This window comes from Pantherophis guttatus, chromosome 3 (genome assembly GCF_059756535.1).
Source record: "Pantherophis guttatus breed Tessera chromosome 3, ASM5975653v1, whole genome shotgun sequence".
Classification (NCBI taxonomy): domain Eukaryota; kingdom Metazoa; phylum Chordata; class Lepidosauria; order Squamata; family Colubridae; genus Pantherophis; species Pantherophis guttatus.
Genome location: NC_142065.1, coordinates 193,080,435 through 193,105,164, shown reverse-complemented (window position 1 = coordinate 193,105,164; position 24,730 = coordinate 193,080,435). Strand labels below are relative to the sequence as shown.

Here is a 24,730-nt window from a genome sequence, read left to right as displayed (position 1 = left end):
AGCAAAACGCCCACCCGCTCTTAGGGTTAAGGTCCTCAAACTTGGCAGCTATAAGACTTGTGGACTTCAACTCCCAGAATTCTCCAGCCAGCTAAGCTGGCTGGAGAATTCTGGGAGTTGAAGTCCACAAGTCTTAAAGCTGCCAAGTTTGAAGACCTCTGATAAAGTTTTCAACGGAGGATGACGTAAAAGAGAAGCGTGGCCTATGCGCATGCGTAGCTGATGCTGACCGCTGAACCGCCCAGCTGAACCCATCCTGATCAGTCGGGGGACCCGCCCTGAAGCGCATGCGCACTTGAGGTTAGGCGTGCTGGCGGCGGCGTGCGTTGGACCCGCCTTTTCCTCAGCCGCCTGTCCAAGATGGCGGAATACGATCTGACTAACCGGATCGCTCATTTCTTGGACCGGCACCTGGTCTTTCCGCTCCTCGAGTTCCTCTCCGTAAAAGGGGTGAGTGAGGCGACTCTCCGATCCACTGCCGTCTGGGATTCGGGGCGAAATCTCCCCGGGAGCCTCGTCGAAGGCGGCCAGGCTCTGAGGGAGCCTGGGCCGCCTCTCTGTGAGGCGCGGGTTTAGTGAGGCCAGTTGCTCTATAGCTGAGGATCGCGAGTGACGGACCTCGAAGCTGTGACTTTTCCCAAACCACATTTGTAGATTTAATATTTGGACTTGTTCTAAATAGCCGACTGGGTGCACATCTAAGACGTCATGCAATGCCGGTATTGGGATGGGAGACCACCACGAAATCCCAAACCCGTGAGGGTGAAAGGCGTCTGTTTCCCTTCCCCCTTCCAATCGATAGGTGTCAAGGAAACTAATGCAATAAAACAACTTGTTATCGATTAAGAGGTTTCTTTTGAGCCTGGAGCCATATTTGTAAATAAAGGAAAGGAAGGCTTTTTAAAAGTGTTAGAAAAGGACCGACTTGAGAGGATCTCCTTCTGTGTAATGTGGAAGAAAAACTGCATGCCAAATAGAAAATTTATATTTCCACCTACGACTCAAGGTGGCTTACAAGGAAATATGGATAAATTCCTATTTTACTTAAATTGTAAATAATCTCATGGTGCAGAAGAGTCCTCTGGGTCATCATAGTGCAAAAGAGTCCTTTGGGTCATATGCCTTAAGCGTGGATCTGAGGGTATTTATCATGGCTGTGCTTGTAACACTGTAATTTTAGGTGATATAAGGTGTTTTTGTTGGAACAAGCCTGGCCAAAATTATTGCAGTTCTAGTCTGGATAGCTGACCGCAATCTGAAGCTCTTGGAAGTTGAGTATATTAATTACTGTTTCTAATGTGCATTTTATAAATTGACTTTTATACATAGTTTCCACTGATTTTTGACAGAGAAGCAATCTAGAACTAAGGGGAAATATCCTAACTGTGAGAACAATTAAAGAGTGACCTGCAGAAGCTGTGGATACCCCCATCATTGGAAGCTTTTAAGAAGAGACTGGACAGTCACTTGTTTGAAATAGTCCTGCTTAAGCAGGGAATTGGACTAGAAGACCTCCAGGGTCCCCTTCCAACTGTGTTATTCTGCAACAGTATTGTAGCTGGCACAGTAGACTAGCGGATTAAGAAATTGTTGAAGTGAATAGGAAATTTTCCAGTTTGAATCATTAGATAATGCTAGATTAAAGCAGTAGAGTTTCGGATTTACTTCCAAAAGATACTTTGGAGTCATCTGTAAAAACTGTTTGGTCTAGTAATTAAGGCACTTAACCACTATCCATGTTAGAAACCAGGATACTATGAGTTCTAGTGCCACTTTAGGGCATGAAAACTAGCTGGGTAACCTTGGGCCAGTCACTCTCAGCCCAATCTACTTCACAGGATTGTTTTTGTGGGGAAAATAGGAGGAGGAAGGAATATAGTGTATGTTTGCCACTTTATATAGTAATAAAGGTGGTATAAAATCTAATAAAATGTCTGCATCGCTTTAAAGCATCTGTTTCATGATCACAGGAAAAGACATGGCTGCTTTAAAAAAGTTAGGGCCAGGTGCTGTGTTTCTGCCCAAGCATAGTCATTTTTGGGGAGTTGGAGCTGCTATATTGCCATGATAAATATACACTGCCATCCTATTATTTTAGTTTCTTAATTTACTGTTATACTGGATTTGCAATTATTACAGTATGGTAATAGCTATGCAAATCTTAGAACACTAAAACCATCAGACTACCAATCACAATAAAGTTGTTGAGTTTCCATCCTCAGTTAAGACTTTCATCAAAGTTTTATGTAATATGCCACTTAAATAAATCTAATGCACATTCCATTCTGAGTTATTTATATTAAACTGAAAATATGTTATTTTATTGTTAATAGAATATGCAGTTAGCTGCTTTTTTGTATTGATACATCTATGTGTAAACTTAATGCAAAGACAGAAATACAAAAAAATGTGTTTAGAATCAGAACTACGTATGGAATTACTTTTGAATCACTGCAAAAGAAGTTTTCCTATAATGCTTACAGGTTTTAGACATTACTTAACTATAGGAATATATAATGAAATAGCCCTTTCCCCTGGAGTTGTGAATTTCCAGTGTGAAGCCATGACAGGTTTTTTTTTCTGTAGTCTGAGAGCTAATATAAGGAAAATATAGACTAATAAATTGTAATGTTCCCTAACTTGGTCCACCAAAATATGATTAGCACTTGTTTTTGGATACAATTTATATCCTATGTGTTTAATTGAAACTGTATAGATTACATATGATATGGTAATGTATTAAACTTATATAGATTTCAACTCTCACCAATTCTGGGAGGTTCATAACTATCAAAAAATTGTACAATAAAATCAATTTTTAAAAGATAAAAGATGGCAAGCAAGATGAAGTGAGGGGACTTACTCTACATTTTGAAAATTACTTTGATAAAACATAATGACTTGAAACTAGCAAGTTAAACTGAAACATGAAGCTAATTGCTCAGGTGTCTTGATTTTTAAGAATAAGATTAGAGAAATTTGCAAATCTCACCAGCTAGGTAAGGACTGTAATTGCATGTGGTATAATAATGAATTCTGTACTACAGGTTTTTGATAATTGGCAGAGCCCAGTTTTACTAATCTCAGATGTTGCTTCCTTATGTAATGTGATAGCGATGCACATACACTAACACTAGCAGCATTGTGGCATCACAGCACAAGCCCTGTTTCTTTTTTACTTGAGTCAAATGTTGTATACATGCTCCAAAGGGGTAGACCTTGTGATATTGCTTTCAGCATTCTGACAGAAGCAACAGGAGCTGTGGATACTGAGAATGATAAACTTGAGATGAGCAGCCATATAAATTGAAATAATAAAAATTAAATAAAGAAAGCTGGCTAGATCCAGTGTTAAATTAATGTATTTGCTCTGTGTGATTTCTAATTTTTCAATTTCTCAAGTCTTTAAACTTGTAGAAGAGATTATTCAGGGTATCTAAATAACTATTAATAAACTGTTTACCTGGCTGACTGTGATACTCCTTAGACAAAAGGTTACAAAACTAAAGAATATTGTGCTTAAATAAACCTGAAATTAAAAGAAAACATAGAAATTCTTTCACACATATTATTTTTCCAGATATACAATGAAAAGGAATTACTACAAGGAAAACTGGATCTTCTTGATGACACCAACATGGTGGACTTTGCTATGGATGTCTATAGAAATCTTTACTCTGATGATATTCCACAGGGTATGTGATTTGGTTTTAAACAGAACTATTGCATAATCGGTAATAAGTCTTCACAATTAAAAGCAATAAGATCTTATAGTAACTTCAAATTAAAAGGTGAAGAAATAGTCCATAAATGTTCCATTTTATAAATTTTATTATTTATGTGTTCATCTGCATTTCCATAATCTCTGTACCTCCAGTTGGGTACAAGTAATCCTTGATTTACCACCTCCAGTTTCTGCTACTGTTAGAAGAACTTTTTAAAAAACGTTTGGCTTAGTCTCTCAGACTGTGGTAATTCATAGTTAACAAGCAAAGTTTTCAAATTGTGGTGTCCTTCAAAAGGAAATACAATAATAGTTCTTTTCTTGAAAAGAGTTGTCGCATTTTACCAAGCCCAAAATAATAATGAAGTTACATCAAGCTTGTATACAGTGTATCGAAGTTGATGTTAAATGGTAACTTACACCTATAATTATAAAATGTATACATTTATATTTTTAGTAAAGTATGTCTAATTAAAAGTAGTTGCAAATGATGGAACACATGAGCTGAGGTGGCGCAATGGTTAGAGGGCAGTACTGCAGGCTACTTCTGGTGACTGCCAACTGCCTGCAATTTAGCAGTTCGAATCTCACCAGGCTCAAGGTTGACTAAGCCTTCCATCTTTCTGAGGTGGGCAACATGCTGACTCTGTAAACTGCTTAGAGAGGGCTGTAAAGCACTGTAAAACGGTATATAAGTTAAGTGCTATTGCTGTTGCTACATAGTATTATATACCGTGTTTCCCCGAAAATAAGACCCTGTCTTATATTTTTTTAACCCCGCTTGGCCTTATTTTCGGGGAGGTCTTATTATTTTGGGGCATGTGGAGCAAGATGGGGCTCCTCTTGCCATCTTACCTGATTTCCAGCTCTGCGTTTAAATATTTCCGGGGAGGGCTTATTTTCGGGAGGAGGCTTATTTTAGCGCATGCGCTCAAAAGCCCAATTCGGCTTATTATCAGCGGATGTCTTATTTTCGGGGAAATGGTATGTATGCTTAGAATCAGAGTTTCTGAGCATAGATCACTCATACTATTTTTCATTCAGCCTTACGCGAGAAGAGAAATACAGTAGTTGCACAGCTACAGTTGCTTCAGGAAGAAATGGATCCAATTGTTAAGATGTTTGAAGACAAAGAAACCACACTTCAAATGCAGTCCACCAGGTAGTATTTCTACATGTTATTTTCTTTTGTTATATACATCATGAAATGCTTCAAAATGTACTGCTTTCCTTCAGTTAAAGCTTTTTTCTGTGGGTAAGCAAAGTGAGTTGCACTTAATTGAGCAAGACTTCTCAGTAAATATGCTTAAAGCTTTAGATTAAATTTAGACAGCTAGCTTGGTGTAGTGATTAGGATGCTGGCCTAGAAATCAGAAAACCTTAGGCATGAAAGCTGACTGGGTGACTGGATCAGTCAGTCTCTCAGCCCAACCCATCTGACAATGTGCTAGTTGTGGAGAAAAAGAGGAGGACCAAAGAGAACTAGGCATTTTTGCCACCTTGAGTTATTTATAGAGTAATAAAGGAGGACTAAAAATCAAATTGCTAAAATATTTCTGATTAGAAATAAAATAGGAAATAATGCTTAGGAGATTTTATTTAAATTATGGGACTGATTTAAAGATACACAAGCAATGAAACTATAAGCTTGTATGTTTCTGTTCTCCCTTAAGAGGAACTAGCTAAGATGAATGCCACATAAAATGTTAAATATTCTTTCAGGAAAATAAAAATGAGGAAAGGACTAAATGGAAAGGTTGTTCCCATTGTGCTGTTTCTCCATTGCAAGCATATGATTTTTTGTTCAGAACAAAGCCAGGGGAGGTAGAAAATAGGATTGACATTTTCCTATTCCCTGTACATTACCTTCAAATCCAACTTGATTACATCCTGTCAAAATATGATTAATTGTGGTTTGTTTCCTGAGTCAGTTCATCATAGTTAAGTGTTAAGCAAGGCCGCACTATCATTGCTTTAAAGAAATAGATTCATTATCCATTAAAAGGTTGTGAGGAATGAATTAACTATTAGAAACACACTTTATTTATTTTTAAAGATTCATATCATAGCCAATGATAGCATTATTAATTTTTATTTATTACAGGGATGGTCGGGTGCTATTTGACTACTTAGCTGAGAAGCATGGAGTATGTATTTACTATTAAATCTGTAAAACTAAGTTAAACTTTTATTTTTGCCTTGTTCTGTAAATGCACCTTGTGAATTGCACTTAATAAAAAATGAACACCTGTTATATTTGATTTTTAATACTGATATTAAATATTCCTATCGTGATTACTTGTTATAAATTTAAATTTTATAATTTGGAAATTAAATTATTTTTGATATGGCATAATAATGCCTATTTTTGAAATTCTCCCAAATTATGGTTAGAAAGTATTGGAATAATTCCTTTCTGTGCAGGCTGTAGTATTAATTAGTATTCTGAAATAAAATAATAGTAAAAATAAAATCAGAATACAAAATAAAGAAACAAATACCTGTCTTCCATTCCCAAGGTAATCTTCTAAATCTCTGTCATTAATCCAGTTTATTTAGTTAAGGTATTCAGGATTATTCTTGCAAATCCTTTAAACTCAGTGGTAAACCACTTTCCAGGCAGCTTTTTAAAGACTGCAATTTTCAAAAAATACAGGCAGCCTGTTTGAATTCACTTCAAACATTAGTAAATAAGGATAAGTAGGTAAAGCAAAATAAGACACCCTCTTCCAATAACAGAGCATGGATAATTCCCAAATTGAATTATTACTCTAATTTACTGTGCTCTGTTTTCATCCATTTTGAACCAAACACGGAAAGCTATCTGTCAAAGTAAGAGACTTGGGAGCCTATTGGTTTTAATACAGGAAAACTTAGTCAGCACGTTTAGTTCATTTTAAGGAAAATAAATTAGCCTAGTTGTTTCATAGAGGTTTTTTTTGCTGACCAAATAACTCATTGATTGTAAGTGTAATTATGTCTCATTTTGGACTTTATATAGTTAAAGCTCATTTCTATACTTGGTAAATTACTGTCATTTTAGTATTCCAGTATGTGGCCTAAATATGCAGTTTAAGATGATTAGCCATATTAAACGTAAGAGAGGTATAACAATTTTGAACATTTTTCTATGTTTAAAAAATCAAGTTAAATACAGCATAAATATATTTGGGAGAATCTAGGCTAGCTCATTCATAGTAACACAGACTCAGTACAGATAGTGTTGGACTTACACCCACAATTGGGTCTGGAATTTCAGTTGCTAAATGATGTAGTCATTAAGCGAGTCAAATCCCCAGACCATTTTAGTTAAGCAAATCACAGCATTAAGCAAATTCCTAAATAACTTTGCTTTTCAGAAGCCAGCTGAAACAGTCAAAAATTGCACATAACTGCAAGACACTGCAACTATGATAAATTCAAGTCAGTTGCCAAGTGCCCAAATTACTATCACGTGATCACAATAGTGGTGTGATCCCAATGATGCCTTGGAAGTGAGGTCCCAGTGCCTGGAGGCCGTGCGGGTCTGGATGGGGAGAAACAGGCTTCGACTCAACCCTTCCAAGACCGAGTGGCTGTGGCTGCCGGCGTCCCGGTATAGCCAGCTGACACCATCGCTGGTTATTGGGGGCGAATCATTGGCCCCCACGGAGAGGGCCCGCAACTTGGGTGTCCTCCTGGATGCACGGCTGTCTTTAGAAGGGCATATGACGGCCGTGGCCAGGGGGGCTTTTTGTCAGGTTCGCCTGATACGCCAGTTGCGCCCCTTTCTGGACCGGGACTCCCTACGCACGGTCACTCAAGCACTCGTCACCTCTCGTCTGGACTATTGTAACACTCTCTACATGGGGCTCCCCTTGGGGTACACCCGGAGGCTCCAACTGGTGCAGAATGCGGCCGCGCGGGGGATTATGGGAGCGACGGGGCGCTCCCATGTGACTCCTCTCCTGCGCGAGCTGCATTGGCTTCCGGTGGACTTCCGGGTGCACTTCAAGGTGTTGGTGATCACCTTTAAAGCGCTCCATGGCTTAGGGCCAGGGTACTTACGGGACCGCCTTCTGCCACCAATAGCCTCCCACTGGCCGGTTCGCTCCCACAGAGAGGGCCTCCTCAGGGTGCTGTCGGCCAGACAATGCCGGCTGGCGACCCCCAGGAGGAGAGCCTTCTCTGTGGTGGCACCTACCCTATGGAACAATCTACCCCCAGAGATACGAGTGATCTCCGACCTCCGGACTTTTCGTCGGGCCCTAAAAACTTATTTTTTTCAGTTAGCCGGTGTGTCTTGATTTTAGGGTTAGTTTTAAAATTTTAATATTGATTTTAAATTGACAAGTTTTAAATTATGGGCCAAATTTATAGATTATTTTAACTCTATTTTTAACTGTAATGTTCTGTATAGATGTTTTTATTTTGGCTGTTCACCGCCCTGAGTCCGAAAGGAGAAGGGCGGTATAGAAATTTGAATAATAATAATAATAATAATAATAATAATAATTTCAAGGACAAGTCATAAGTCATTTTTTTCTGAGGCTGTCAAAACATTGAACTATCCTTAAATGGTTTTATGTCAGGAACTACCTGTAATAGGTTTCTGTGTTTAGCCTGAAGTAGCAGGGCAATGTGATGTGAGCATATTGTTATTCTTTTGCCATTGTGTGGCTTTGTATTTGAGGTTTCATTCCTGTAAACCACCTGGAGTCACCCTGAGGAAGTTGGTGGTCATAAAATTTTCTAAACAAACAAACAAATATCCAATTATAAATTTTCAAAGAAATTTTCAACCTTAAATATTAACTTTTTCTTGATATTGCTTATTTTCTCTGTTTTTCAGTTTAGGCAAGAATATCTAGATAGTCTCTATAGATTCGCAAAATTCCAGTATAAATGTGGTAATTATACAGCAGCATCAGAATATCTATACTTGTTTAGAGTATTGGTAAGTATCTTTATATTATACTTTTAAATTATTGTCCAACTTTCAACTTGATCAGGTAGTGGGTGTATAATATATTGTACATAGACTGCACTTTAATTTAGGGGATATTTCATATGGAGATGTCTCTATTTTTGAGAGGCTATTTTTCATTTTATACATTACAGAAGTTTTTATTTCACTTTCTTATTTTTCTAAACACTCAAAAGTACAGTTCATAACATCGCTAAAATCCAAATGTTTGTCTGCTACTTTTAGCTTCTGAGAACCATAGTAGCATATTAGAGTCTGCATGTTTAATTCTTAAGAGCAGTGTGGAAATGTTGTATTTCTGACTTGCCTGAATAGAAATACTACATTTGCTTTAAATGGAACAATTTTTACAGTTAACTAAACTAAAATGCTAAGTTTTAGGAAACTTGATGGCTATTTTTAAATTTTCTTGTTATAAGTTCTTGAAAAAATGTATCTGTGGTTGCTAAAAAATCAACACTGACTTGATGGCTCATAATCCGTATAAGTTAATTACCAAATACATAAAGCTAAGGGTTGTGCATGTTTGCATTTGATTCTGAAAACATGATTCAGAGAACATAGAGTTAACTTTTTAAAGTAGGTGCAATTTTTTTCCTGGGATTGTGTGATATCAGACAAGGGTGACATCATGGTGAGTTAAATCAGAAGCACTGCACAGCCTCAATAAGCAACTATGCAAACGACAAATATCAGTTGTGTGTGCTTATTATAGTTGTTCTTGAGGAATATTTCTGTAGATTGCTTGATACATTTTGTTCAGTGATTGTATATGTAACAAAATTTGATTTAAATAACATGGCAATCCCTGTGGTGATGTTCCTTTCCTAGAGGAACCTAACTACTTCTAGCAATGTCCATGTGTCCTCCCCTCATCTCAGAAATGCCAGCTTCCTGACTTGCAAATAACTATGATTTTTAATCGCATGAAGAAAACTACAAACATAAGTGTGGATTTAGAAATGAGGGTTATTGATTTATTGATTTATTTCTGATATTTCTGGTTTTCATTTGTTTACTTGCTGAGTTTTTAGTACAGTAAACTCTAAAGTTTACTGCAGTGCCAAATATGGAGGTATGCCAAAACAGCATACCATTAGAGATCTGGTAATCTTATGGTGGGAAAAATAGCATTATGTACATGCATTTAAATGTGGAAGGACAGATGGTTACCCTAGTGCAGTTGGCGAACCTTTTCGGCACACCGAATGCCGAAACGGGAGCACATGCGCGCACCCGTGGGACCACTGGAAACCGGAAGAGCGGTTGAGCTTCTGGTTTCCGGCATGCGCATGCGTGCCAGGGAGCTGCTCTTCTGGTTTCCGGTGCTCCCATGCATGCAAAGACCAGCTGGCCTGTACGCATGTCCGCTCCGGAACCCGGAAGAGTGACGGGTGATGGCTGGTGTGCCCGGAGAGATGGCTCTGTGTGCCACTTCCGCCATGCGTGTCATAGGTTCGCCATCACGGCCCTAGTAGATGATTCCACTAAAGCAGGGGTTCCCAACTGGGGGTCCTCGTATCCCCTGGGGTTTATTTTATTTTTATTATTTTATTGGTTCGATTTATGTGCCGCCCTTGTCTGGTGACTCAGGGCGGCTTACAATGCATTAAGCAATAGACTTCATACTTTTGTATATACCTGCTTAGTAGGGCTTTCGCGACCCCGCCCCCAAGCGGTGTTCCTTTTTATACAAAGTCAGCTTATTGCCCCCACAAACCAGGTCCTCATTTGAGGTGATAGTCCAGGGGGTACGAAAACTTGGGTTTAGAAGTTTCAAAAATATAGTGTATATGCATAATTATATGCATATAATTATTTACTTATGTAAGGGGTGCGAGAATATATCAGAAGGGTTCTAGGGGTAAGGGGTATAGAAAATGTTGGGAACCCTTGCACTAAAGAATAGAAGGTTCCACTACTATAAAGTGTATGAAGTGCATCTGTATCAAATTTTATTTTCTTTGATGTCTAAGGATACAGTATTTAGTCTATTGAAATGAAGAATGGTATAACTGCTTTTGTTCAAATATCAAAAGTTTATGAAAAATGCTGCTTAGGATAGAGATTTAAGTATTGAGTAGTGCTTTTTCTTTTTACTATTTTATTTTACATCCGTATTATTTCACTTAATAATGTTCTAATAAACTCAGAAGTTTTATATGCATTTCCTTAGTCCAAGATGTTATTTATAGGCTAACGTGGAAATTGCATGCTTTTTTCAAGTATTTTTTTAAAGTTGGAGAAAACGTAAGAATTGATCAGAAATCAAAAGTATGCTTTCTGAATGATCTGGCCTTAAACTTTGTTTTGTTGCCTTTATTCAAAATGACAGGAAAGGAGAAACATAAGTAGAATATTACAAGTGCCATTATATTACATCTTGGTTTAAAATTTATAATGATCCAATCAGTTAAACAGTTAGTGGCCTGTTTTCCCGTCTAGATTTTCTTCGTTCTGATTAGGAAATATTTTTCAGTAGAGTTGAAATTTTACTAGTTAAGCTTTAAACCCTTTTAAATTAGTGTGTGAAACCCCAAACTAAACTGAAGTATTGTTAATGAAAAGATCATTATTGCTTGAATTGAAAATGCTGTGCAGAAGCTGTGGTTGCCAATTCTCCAGGCTTTCCTGTTGTTTTAATCTCCAGCTGAATCTCCTTGGAAATGCCTACTGCTGATTGTTTCCTTGAAAATCAAAACTGATTTGCTAAATGAAACACAGCCCATTTTCCCAAAATTGTGGAGCAAGTATGTCAATGGCATATTCTCTCTCTGCTGGTGCCAGCAAGTCTCTAATCAAAATGTTTGACCTAGAGAAATATTAAATTATTGCGGTTATTGTAATCGGATTCACTTATTTAAAACAGGTTCCATCAACAGATAGAAATGCTTTGAGCTCACTCTGGGGAAAGCTGGCATCTGGAATTCTGATGCAGGACTGGGATGCTGCCATGGAAGACCTTACAAGGTTGAAAGAGACAATTGATAATAGTGTGAGTTTGTTTTTGTTTGCTTCACCACATAATAAAGATGGGGGAAGATACCTACTGGATGTTGACATATTTAATACCAGCTCATGTTTCCCTCAGATTTATTTTTATGACTATGCTGTTCAAACTCTGTTTCAGAGAATATTTTCAAGTTTTTGCATGCCTGGAAAATGAGCTCAGTTAGTTAATTATTGATGACCCAATCTTAGCTGAAAGAAGGTTGGAGTCCCGCTTTCAGAATTTAAGGGCTAGGTCAAGTAGCTAGTTACCAGTTACCAGTGTGAAAGAAATATGCATAATAGCACTTTCTGTTCCCATATTGCTTTTGTACTTGGAATAATATTGGAATTTTTTTTTATCTACTTGAAGAAGCATGCCAAAATGCATTGTATAGGTAATAAACTGCTGCTCTAGGTGGAAATAGAAGGAAGATAATGCCTGAAATGAGTTAATAATATATTAACTATATATAAACTCTATCTTTCAAGATAGACAAGTACAGGCAAGGAGCAAGTAGAATGAGTAGGGCATACAAAATAAAGAATAGAAACAGGATAAAATATATGTTATCTTTAACATGTGATCTTATCCTTTCCTAGTTTCAGAATAGATTATAAATTATAATCTGATTATAAATCAGAACATATTTCATGGTTGCGTACCTATTCTTTTTTTGGATGTGTTAAGCAAAAAGAATGAATAAGTCTTAAAATTTCTGGTCCTTTGACAAGTTATAAAACATATTTTTCAAGGTGGGGGTAGAATATAACACTTATTTAAAAAGGGAACATTTTCCCTTTTAAAAAATGTTAAAGTTAATGCTTAGGAACATGGAATGCAAAGTTATTTTAGTTTAAATCAAGGATTTGTGCTATTTTTAGTGGATATTTCCAAATCTACATCTTTGAAGATGCTAATTGAACTTTGTTTTCTTCACTAAACGATCTTTTTAATTATTAATTGTAGGTATGTATAATATATGTTTTATATGAGTTCCAGGGTTGTTTTGTAATGAAATAATTGTACTTCACTAAAGTTTTTGAATTGGTTTCAGCACTGTAACCAAGTCCTCAGTAAATTTTTCTCCCATTTCTGCTATATATTTCCCTGATGACAGTACTAGCCCTAGTAGTATATTATGTATCTTTCTACACTCTGGCACTCTACTTGTTTCATCCAGGCTGACCATCTCTGCATTGCAAATAGCCCAGGCATTAGCATCAGAAATCTAATATTCTGTATCATTATCTTTGTTATACCTCACCAGTGATAGAATGCAGAAAGATGTTATTGATTTTTTCTTGGCACTGAGGATGCTAATACAATCTGTAACACATTTCTGGAAAATCTCTCAGTGTTCTTGACAAAACCCTCTTTAAAAAAAAAACACCTCCACAGAAAGAAACCAAAACAACCTGAAATTAAGCAATTCTGGGAGCAGAAGACATGTTTTAAGGTGAAAATGGATGCTATTTGCCTTCTAGAGGCATCTCCCATTTCAAATGTTAATATTTTTGCTGATGTGGAAGCTACTCCACATCAGAAGTAACACCCTCTAAAATCTATCATTTTACTACCAAATTTCAGCAGTGCAAATTAGAGCTAGAAATGGAGTCATGCGAAGTCACATGATTTATGGCTTGTTCACTCCTGCCATTTATGGCTTGTTTACTCCTGCAACAAACTAATGGGAAAAGTGGCTTTTGCAGTGGCTACTTCGTTTTGGCTTATTTATTTAATAACTAAATAAGTAAATACCCATCTCATATATATGACTCTGGAAGCTAACAGTAAAAGCAAGATAAAAACAGAGTAAAAACAAACCAAAAATTAAAAAATGTCAATAGCATAACATAGCAGTCAAGAACATACCATATAAACCACTTACTCATACTTCCAGAATTCCAGTCTGTGTGGGAAACCCAAGTTTTTAATGCCATGTAAAAGGTTAGTGGGGTCAAGGGAAGTCTAATCTCAAGGGAACTGTCTTGCAGAAGGACCCAGAACATGCCTTTCCTGCTAGATATAACAGGATAGGTAGACACTCATGTGTTGGTTTCATTACATAATATAAAGTAGAGAAAGTATGTGGTATGTGAGGAAAAGAATCTTAACTGGCAGCAATATTCTTAGTTTGCTTTTCAAATGACATTTGTCATTTTAATATTAAAGGTAGAAGATAAATTAGCTGCTTGCATTTTCTTCATCTGGGAGATATTGCTTGATACTGTGGCTGTGGGAATAGCTGCAGAAAATGAATTTGCCATTCAGTTGCTCTCTGCCATAGGTACCGGTAGGTAGCATATTGTACAATTAATCTGTTCTTGCCATCTTAGTGAAAGAAATTCAAAACTGTGATGTTTTTCTATAATAATTTGAAATGGAGTAAGAAAGAAGCTAAAACAGTGGGGGGGAAATGTTCTTTACTCCCTTATCTTCTCTGCACCAATGTGGAAGAATTGCCAGCTAGGCTTGGGGGAGGAATCAAACGAGGGCCTAGCTTGGAGTCATTGAGCATGATGTCCCCCAAAACCCATGAAGCCTTATCTGGTCATTCCCAGATAAGGGAAAGGCAAGCAATCTGGTGAGATTTTTGTAACATAGGTGATAAGCAAAAAAGTTACAGTCTGAGACTATTCATGAGTGGTTCTGATTGTTTGTGCCTGATAGTCATCTCGTTGCTACCAATACAGCTTTTTTGGAACATTGAGATATATTCCTGAACAGCATGGAATCAGTCATAGGGAACTGTTAAAAGAATGAGTGAATATTCTCTCTTAAGAAATATTTATTTGAATCCTTAGCTTCCCAATCTCAAAATACAACAAGCTTTAATAATTAAATAATTCTAATTTTATAAATCTCTTTTTCAGTCCGTCAGCTCTCCGCTCCAGGCTCTTCAGCAGAGAACATGGCTCATTCACTGGTCCCTCTTTGTTTTCTTCAACCATATTAAAGGCAGAGATAACATCATCGATCTCTTCCTCTATCAGCCTCAGTGAGTTGTGTTGAATTTACAGACAACATGATTATAGAAAGTTATTTTTTTTAGGCTCCTTTAAAAGCCTGGAAAAAGTTTAATGAACAGCAGAAATATACTACATTGGACAATTCCAAAGAGATACTTCTGAATCACTTTTACAATATTTTGTATAAATCTATAGACAGGATTTTTTTTTTTAAGAGGAGAGTAGATTTTTTTTTATTTTAAAAAATTGCAACATTAGTTTAGCATTCGGTACGGACATATTTAATGTCTCCTACCGGAGGGATCTTTAGTAATGGCAATCCAAGGGAACTTTCAAGAGGTGCACAAAATTCAGTTTGGGGCCACAGAGTGGTCAACAACAGTTTTATACAATGATTTGTTCTCTTCAGTATGTCAGAATGGTTGAGTTTATATAACACACTATGCCAAAACAAAGCAAACTTAATTATTTCTTAGCATAGCAAGAAACTGTTTTAATAGTACTACCGATATTATAATAGTTCCATAGTAAGGGACACTATTACTGCTACTACTAATATTAGTAAGTAATATTAGCTAATAGAATATTAGTAAATATATGTAGGGTCATGCTGAATTCATATTTGAGTGCCTCTTGTCAGAAAACAATTCTTTGTTGATGAGCAGAATTGGTTAAATCCATGTCAACTTTGAAAGCTGCTAACAAAGCATTTTATGGATACTTCTTTTAAAAATGGCTGGAATTAGCAATTGGTCTTTATCTTTTAACTTGAAGCTTTTTGCAATAATGTAATGCAGGAATCAGTGAAGAAATATTACAGGTAAAACCTTTTAGTAGCATCTGGTGTAAACACGGAAGATAGTTTCTCCATGGCTTTGGTTACTGAAACTGTATTACATTTAAAGCTATCAATGATTTTAAGGAACACACTATCAATTTCATTGAAATTGGGTAGTGATGTAAGTGTTTCATGAGGTAATGGACTGATTCACTGCCATTGCACTGTGTTCCAAGGGCATATGATTCATCATAGGTTGTGGCCATTATATCCAAACGATATGTATGATTTCATTTCTAGATTGAACATACTCAATTACCATTTTTCAGATAGTTACAGTAAATTATTATTACTACATCACAAGTATTTGAGTCATTTTTCTATCCGTAACTTTGTTTTGTACAATGGCTCTGAGCTCATATTTTGTGCCATAATTCATTGGTGTAATTTGGCATAGGTTGATTAAAACTGTTTGTTTTGTAGGCTTGATACTTTGAAGATACTTGTTAAGGGTTTTGAATGGAAATTCTTTAAAATTATTCCAATCACTGTTATGTCTGCTGCATTTTAATTATATTATCGGGATAAACCTTTAGGTCCATTGAAAAATTTTAAGTTTCATTTGAAGACCAACTTTCTGATCATTACATTAAAAAATCTGTTTCAGGGAATCTCTGCTCATTGCTTGCTTATTTAATCTCTAAATGGCCCTTGTTTGATTACCATAAATATGTAAATAAATATTGGGATTTTTCTAGGTTCATAACGAATAATTGCATTCTAAATATTTGCTATCTGACTAATATTCTGTTTGTTTAGATATATTAATGCAATTCAGACAATGTGCCCACATATTCTTCGATACCTGACTACAGCTGTGATAACAAACAAAGATGTTAGAAAACGAAGACAGGTGTTGAAAGACTTAGTCAAGGTTATTCAGCAGGTAAGGAATAAGTACATATTTACAATTACTGTGAGTTGCTCAAAGTCTGTTTTAAGTTGTTTTAACAGAAAATAAAATTTGGAGTTTCTGTGCTATAGGCAAATAAGTCTTCAGTGTATTCTTAAACAACCTTTACATTTACAGCATTTGTATTAAAAGTAATGCATTGGTTTTACTGATTTTCATTGATACATGTCTTTTGAAAATGCATTTAGGTACATACATTTTAGACAGGTGAACTAAACCAAAAGGTGGAAGCCATTTAATGTGTGTAGTGAAAAATAAAGCAGCCCCAAGGTGTCTTAGAAATTGTAACCTCAGATTGGACCTCTTTCTCCCTGATGAAGTTTTTCTCTGCAAGTCTTGTCTTCTTAGCAATGCATATTTGAAGAAGAAATGATTTTGAGGTTGAAGACTCAAGTCCTAAGTGGAACACCACTATCTTAATTCAGTTAAATTAGCCCTACCTTATTCATAGATGTGATACGTGGCAAATGATGGGTGATGTGATCAAATATATCGAGAAGGACATTAGGTTACGAAAGATTAATCGGCCACATCTTAATAGTAAGCAATGCTGGAAGAAGAAGTATCTTGAAAATATAATTTAAGTTGCCATTACAACGAAAAAGGGAAGGAGGAGAAGGAGAAGAAATAATATTAATATATTGCAGTGACTCTGGGCAGTTTGCAAATTTCAAAACAAAAGTACAAAACAAGAAAACAAAAGTAGAGGTCTTTTTTTCTGTCTAACTTGAACATATAATGTTCTCTTGCTATTGATACCAGATCATTCTTTAAATATATCAGAACCTAAGTAAGTGATGTTAGGATGTGAGACCACTGCAAAATAAAGTAAATCATTTTATTTATTTACTTACTTAATATACAACAGTATAAAAAATCATGGAACAAGGCATTGAAAAACCACTTTGGTATGGTTTCCAGGAAACATACTTAGAAGAAAAGTTCATGAAGTCACCAGACTTGAAGAGTTCAATTCCTTATAAAGATAACATTGTTAGCTGCCCAGAATCATGAATTTGAGGTGGGCAACCATATAAATGGAAATAATGAATAAACAATATATTTGAAGAAGAACTATAATTTAAAATATGCGATCTTAATTGAGGAAAGGTGTATAATTTAAAGAGCACAACTATAAAAAAAAGTGCAGAGGAGAGCAACCAAGATGATTAGGGGATTGGAGACTAAAACATGAAGAACGGTTACAGGAACTGGACATGGCTAGTCTAGTGAAGAGAAGGACCAGGGGAGACATGATAGCCGTCTTCCAATACTTGAGCTGCCACAGAGAGGAGAGGGTCAAGCTGTTTTCCAAAGCACCCAAAGTTCAGACAGGGAATAAAGGATGGAAACTGACCAAGGAGAGATTCAACCTAAAAATGAGGAGGAACTTTCTGACAGTGAGAACAATCAACCAAGGGAATAGAAGTTGCCTTCGGAAGTTGTGGGAACTTCATCACTTGAGACTTTCAAGAAAAGATTGGACTGCCATTTGTCAGAAATGGTGTAGGGTCTCCTGCTTGAGTGGGGGGTTGGACTAGATGACCTATAAGGTCCCTTCCAACTTTGTTAATCTGTTAATAATTAAAGCTGTACAGATAATTCAAGCCTTTGTGTGCTATGAATTCATAGCAAACTTCACTATAAATGTTTGTAAGGACATTGATTCATATTTAAGGTCACTTTTCAAATGGCCATTTTATCTTAGCAGTACTTTAAAACTGATTCACTTGTGTTGTTCTAACTTGTTTTGCTATACGTCATATGGACATCATATGGACACTGAGTATTTACATATGTACTTACTATATTGTACAATTACTCTTAAAATATGCAGGAATCTTACACCTACAAGGATCCAATTACTGAATTTGTAGAATGTTTGTATGTGAACGTTGACTTTGATGGAGCTCAAAAAAAGCTGAGAGAATGTGAATTGGTAAGAATCTTTTAAAAAATAATTAACATTTAAAAGCCAGTAAATATTCACTAGTTATATTTTCTCTGGACATAGATACATATTTGAAGAGTTGTGGGAAATGACAATTAAAACAACAATAACTAATTGAGGTAATTGAAATGGGGGATTTTTAAAAAAGGTTTACAAAATTTATCCTGTAACAAAACACATAAGTTTTAAGTGGTTAAATTCTGAAACTAGGTCAAAAGCTGTCTTTACCGTGTTTTCCCGAAAATAAGACCCTGTCTTATATTTTTTTGAACCCTGAAATAAGAACTTGGCCTTATTTTCGGGGAGGTCTTATTATTTTGGGCCACGTGGAGCAAGATGGGGCTCCTTTTGCCACCTTGCCTGATTTCCAGCTCTGCGCTTAAATATTTTTGGGGAGGGCTTATTTTAGCGCATGCGCTCAAAAGCCCGATTAGGCTTATTATCAGGGGATGTCTTATTTTCAGGGAAATGGGTATTTAAACTGGAGGATAATGCAATATGCTTATAGTGTTATATTGCTTTATCCAAGACTATGTGAAAGATATCTCTGAAGCTCAGTAATATAATGCTTCTGACTCCTTTTCCAGAAGTCAAGGAGAACATGTTGCAGTATAGTTTGATTACCATATAGAATTCATTTTATGTTTTGGATTTTGCATCTTTGAGGCACATTGTCATTTAAAGCAGATGCATGCTTGCAAGAAGTCCATATAATCTTGGTTTCCCCTATTGCTCTGTCCATGTCTGAAAATATATTATGTCTTAACAGGTTCTTGTGAATGACTTCTTTTTGGTGGCCTGCCTTGAAGACTTCATTGAAAATGCACGACTCTTTGTGTTTGAGACTTTCTGTCGGATACACCAGTGTATCAGCATAAAGTAAGGGAATGTGAAGTACATTAAAAATGTTAATTTCTAAAATCAGACAAATATTGTGGAGATACTTAATTAGTAAGTGAACTACCAAAAATGAAGAATCAGTATAGTCAAATAGTCAGATAATTGTAGTTTAAAAAATTACAATTTATGTTTTGTTCTATATGTGATCTAAACTTTAAATTCCATGTAGTTTATTGCTATCTGGCAGAAATAGTGCATTTTCCCTCAGGTACCAAATATCGTGGAATCCTGCATTCTTGTATAGCAAATAATAGAGAAAATTGTGAAAGGAAGAACAATCTTTGAACACAAGTATCATAGCTATAATGAAAGTATACACATAAGATCAGTAGATGTTACCATCCCTGCAGGATTTATTTTGAGTTGTGATTGTCACAGACAACACTCTGATTATTTTTATGGGAGGGCGATCTGGTATTCCCCAAATAGTTTGGACTACACACACAAATGTTTTATATTGACCACACTGGCTGGATTGCTCCGACTTGATGCCCAAAACATGACAAGCACCAGATTGCTTAATCCTGGTCTATTTTTTTTTAAAATTTGATTTATATGCCGCCCTTCTCTGGAGACTCAGGGCGGCTTACAATGTGCTAAGCAATATGCTATCTTTTGTCCAGAAAGTTTATGGACAAGGATGATTTACTCATAGGTAAGTGAACAATATAATGGCTTAAATGTAGCATATGCAAAAACTGGAGAGGGTGATGATTTTGTACCAAATGTGCCATTTTGTGATCATTAATCCATTCTGCACTGAATAATTAATTGGACTTATATGCCGCCCTATCTCCGAAAGGACTCAGGGCGGCTCACAACAATAAAACACACAAAATTCAAATTTTTTAAAAAAATACCCAATAAAACTATAAAAACCATTAGAATCCCCTCTAAAACCCCTTCAGTCCAAAGTTCTAATTTGCTATGTTGGTTAAAGACACCATACTAGAATCTGAAAATCTTGAATTTTTGTCCTGCCTTAGATATAAAGCCAGCTGGGTCATTTGGAGCCAGTCATGTTCTCGCATATCAAGGAAGAAAAAAACTTCCTTGATGTGAGAGAGTAATTATTTCTCCAGAAGCAAGATTACAGATTTAGTAAACTGAAGTATTTTAAGATTGCTAGAAAGGCAATATTGAACACTTAAATTGAAGGTAGATAGAGATTGCACTGGGAAACTATTAGAATAGAGATGATAGTGTTGCCTATTGGCCATGTTTCAGATAAAAAGACCTTTACTGAAGCCTGGAAGCTAACAAAAATAAGCTTTATAATTCTCAAATTAGTAGAAAACTGAATGAAATGCTAAGAAGTTGTTAGAAAGCCACAGAAATGTCATCTGCATAAAGTATGTTAACAGGACAACAAATGCTGTTTCATATTACAAAGAACAAGATAATGGAATAATTTTAGTCATGAAGTGACATCTTTGGAAATCTGACCCAGTAGTTAAAAGTCTTCTTTTGACATTCTTAGATTTAATTTAGTTTACTTTGCTTCATTGTCATTGCACCTCGTACAACAAAATTAAATGCCATATTCAGTGTACATCATACATAAGATCCTTATCATACATAAGAAAATTATAAAAAATAAAAACACACATCCTTCACATTCTATACAATTGAAATGAAAGGTCTCAGAACAAGTGATCTGATAAAGCACGTGAAAGAGATTTCTAATGCTTTATTGCTTGAATTAATACAAAACCTTCCTTAGAGCAATTATTTCACCAGAAGCAAGATGGACATTCAGCAGATGGGATAAAGTTCAGTGAGATTTGTTATAGTTATGTGTTATTTGACTAATGGCTAAAACTGTCTGGTCATCCCATTAAAACAAATTCCTTTACCTCTCAGGAATATTTTTAAAATACTTATATATTTATAAAAATATGCTTATATGCGTTTACATTAGCTGCAGAACTCCAGTGGAGTCTGTGTGACAATTATGGTATATAGTCTATAGGATAACATCTAATTTGGTTTTCACCGAGTATACTATGAGATCCATGAGTTATTCTGGTTTCTCTAAAAATTTGGACAGACCAAATTGAACTGCCTTAAAACAAATTGGATGGGCAACAAGATACACTTGCTGACTTAGAAAATAATAACTGCTTGTTTTTATGACGTGTCTGTTTATTTTTCATAGTTGGAAAAAACAACAGGATTATACTGTAGATTTTAAAGTATCCAATTAAAGATCTGCAAACAAATAAAATACATCTGACAGATCACTTTCCTTTATGTTACATTTTAAAATTCTAAATTATATTTAAAATTATACAGTTTTAAATATAATTAAAATCTTTGGACTTTCTGGGAAACTCAAGTTTGGTACAAGGGAACTTTGCCTTTCCATGTTTCAATTTTCTCTGGTTGATGCGAGATCAAAATTGAAAACAAAACTGGCAACAATGTAGGAATTGTAAAATAGAGTATTTAGTTGTTCAGCATAAATCAGTATGATTCCAACCCAGGAAGGAGTACAAATTTTAAACAAAGAACATGATTCTATTTTATTTTTTTATTTGTCTTTCCTCAGTATGTTGGCAGATAAATTAAATATGACACCTGAAGAAGCTGAGCGATGGATTGTGAACTTAATCCGAAATGCAAGGCTAGATGCCAAAATAGATTCAAAATTGGTAGGTTCCATGAAACACTGTAATCTGATTTAAAGTGCATTCTTAAAACTCATTAGTATTAGAACTCAAAGAGCTTTTTATATTTTCTACTCTCTTTATGTGTATTTGATTCTGAGATGATTAGTATATGGTACCATCCTAAAATGAATATGTAGTTAAGGCTTTGGCTGATTTGGACAGTATAAAGTACTATGTACTTTATATCTTTTTTTGTAAAAGTACACTAGTCTGCATAAAAGAAATTAGCCATTAACCATGTATCTCAAAAGGGTTGTTGCTAAACTTTGGCCACAAAGTGACCATGCTTGGAGTATATAGTTTTAGGATGTTTGGTTTGGGGGAAGAAGTCTGAAATGGGAGCTGATTGACATGTGAAAACTTCCCATTCCATTCCCAGATATATTTTTTTTAATGAATGTATAAATTCCAAAGGAAACCAGATACAAGGTAAAATAATAAAGTAAGGAATTAATGTGTTTAGGAACAAGGAATCAAAGGTGAGGGTGAATGCTAAAATTTATCGATCTAGGTCCTGTCACAATTTTTTTTTCTAAATTGAGGAATCATCTGGCACATTCAGTTTTGAATGTGATCTCTGCTAAGTATTCAGCTTGTAATACCTTTGTGAAGTATTGTAATATGTTTATGGGATTTCTTTAAGGGCCATGTGGTTATGGGGAACAATGCAGTATCTCCTTATCAGCAAGTGATTGAAAAAACCAAAAGCTTGTCTTTCCGGAGTCAGATGCTGGCTATGAATATTGAGAAAAAACTAAACCAAGGCAGCAGGGCTGAGGTAAGAAGAAATATATTATATATATTTTTTTAAAAAAAAATATTGTATGCAAAGAAAACTATAAGGAAAAATTTGGGTCCAATTATCCTCAGTAATTCAAAGACACATAACTAGATATTTCAGAAAGGTCAGATGAAGAATTGAAATAAATTATATCAATCTGATGTAAGCAAAATAAGGAAGATATGTGGAATTAAGAGTCCTGAAATTAAAAAGCAAAAACTGTACATTGCAAAGGAATGTTTTATCTTTCGTTTTTACATCTACTCTTCCTTTTTATGTGATTCATAGTTGCCTTCCTTTTGGAAAAATATGGTATTTTTTGATACACAAAGTCAATATGCTCTGTAGCTATGCTTATATTTGTTTCATTAATTAGGAATGAAAGACACTCTTTTCTAATTTTTATTTTTACTTTTTTTTTAAAGGCACCTAACTGGGCTACTCAAGATTCCAGCTTCTACTGAAATTTCTAAAGTTTCTAAAAGAAAAAAAAAATCAACTTTCATTTGATAAAGATTTCAATTATGTGCTGTTTTGAAAAGGTGATAATTATGTGAATTTTGCAGTACATATTAATCAGAATAAAACTGGCTACTTTTAATTGGTTGTCTATCTTTAATTGGATTTGTGAAAAGGTTTTATTCAGTTCAGCAAAACTAGTGATTTCTTGAAAGCTTTAAAAAACCAATTTAAATTTAAAAATTACTTAAATTTGAACTGTGAAAAGCCCCTTGTGACATATTTTTTAAATATAACACTGCTAATAGAGTATATTGCAAAATTTATCCACTTTAATTTAAAATGGTACCCATACTTTCAGTCAAGAACAGTCTTGCTTTAGAGATAATCTGGTAGAGGTTTCACCACCCAAAAAAATCAAAGCTGATGTAAGGCCTAGATGGGATTCTAGCCAGAAATAGGTGGCAAAATTAATTTTTGTTCAGGCTATCAATTTTGATTACTCCTTCTGTAGCTTGGAAGAATTGGTCTTGATAAAGGTTCTGAATTTTATTGGTTGAAACTGAAAGATTTTATCTTCTTGATAGATAAATTTATTGGGTTTTCTTGCCCCTAGAAACCAACTGTACATATCAGATTGCTGAAACTATTGTTAAACTACTACAAGTAGGAAAAGTCTGTATCCTAAATATTTACAATATCTGCTTTCAGATGGTTTTCTATACTGCACAACAAAGCATTGCTTTTAATGTAGAAATGATAAAGTCAGTGTAGTTAGTGAGCGATTAAATATGGAAAAATAAATGAAGAGTACTTCTGTCAGTAACAGATAAACAGATAATAAATGGCGACTTTATTTAGCCGGCTCTTCTCAGACAAAATAGGGCAAGATTAGAGGAAAGATGGAATTCGCTGAAAGTTTCCATACAGAGGAGCCTGTCTAGGGTGCCAGCAGTGCTTAGTGAACAAGCACCAATTTTAATAATTTAATTTTAATAATTTAACAATTTTAATACCAATTTTTCTATTAGAAAACTTTTATAAAGGTTTTGTCTATGGCAGTTTGTAATTTAGTGTCATGAGAAAAATAAGGGTTTTATTTTTAGCTCATTAAAATGTATGTTGTAGATTTCCAAGTCAGTTCTTTCTGTCAGTGTTGGACTGGATACCTGATCCTCTGGGTGCATTTATAGTTTCAAATTCACTTCAGAATTAGTTGCTTTAGCAAATAAAATGTTCCAATGGAAAACATGCAATTAGCAACCTAAAATCTATTACATTACTAAGTGGGTGTACATGTACACCAACTTAGTAGACATAGTTCTAGGCTGGACAGTGTTGTCTAGAGCAGGGATCAGCAGCCATGGCTCTGGAGCCGCATGTGGCTCTTTCATCCCTCTGCTGTGGCTTCCTGTTGCCGGTTGGCTCCACAATTGATAGGACTTTTGGTTAGGATAGGTAGAGGAAAAAGGACGCCGCACTAGGAGGAGACTATGGTGGGGGAACTGGACTTCTGGTCGGCTCCAGAATTGAACAGGGGGCTTCCGGTTAGGACCTTTGTGGCT

The 24,730-nt window shown here is 35.5% G+C and overlaps 1 protein-coding gene across 1 annotated transcript; it reads left to right on the top strand.

The window, feature by feature from the left end:
* EIF3E (eukaryotic translation initiation factor 3 subunit E) lies at positions 1-23,307 on the top strand. Its single transcript, XM_034422185.2, has 13 exons — positions 1-450; positions 3,581-3,695; positions 4,769-4,886; positions 5,829-5,871; positions 8,556-8,660; positions 11,560-11,685; positions 14,556-14,680; positions 16,249-16,375; positions 18,240-18,341; positions 19,123-19,232; positions 21,805-21,907; positions 22,569-22,703; positions 23,132-23,307. The coding sequence occupies exons 1-13, from the start codon at positions 361-363 to the stop codon at positions 23,168-23,170; spliced, it is 1,338 nt and encodes a 445-aa protein (XP_034278076.1). The 5' UTR covers positions 1-360; the 3' UTR covers positions 23,171-23,307.
* The last annotated feature ends 1,423 nt before the right edge of the window (positions 23,308-24,730 follow it).

Bases quoted from the DNA above. Each gene is read 5' to 3' on its own strand.
- EIF3E (XM_034422185.2), top strand. From the start codon at position 361: ATGGCGGAATACGATCTGACTAACCGGATCGCTCATTTCTTGGACCGG. The intron at 451-3,580 runs GTGAGTGAGGCG...TTATTTTTCCAG, and splicing joins AGTTCCTCTCCGTAAAAGGG to ATATACAATGAAAAGGAATT. The intron at 8,661-11,559 runs GTAAGTATCTTT...TATTTAAAACAG, and splicing joins TATACTTGTTTAGAGTATTG to GTTCCATCAACAGATAGAAA.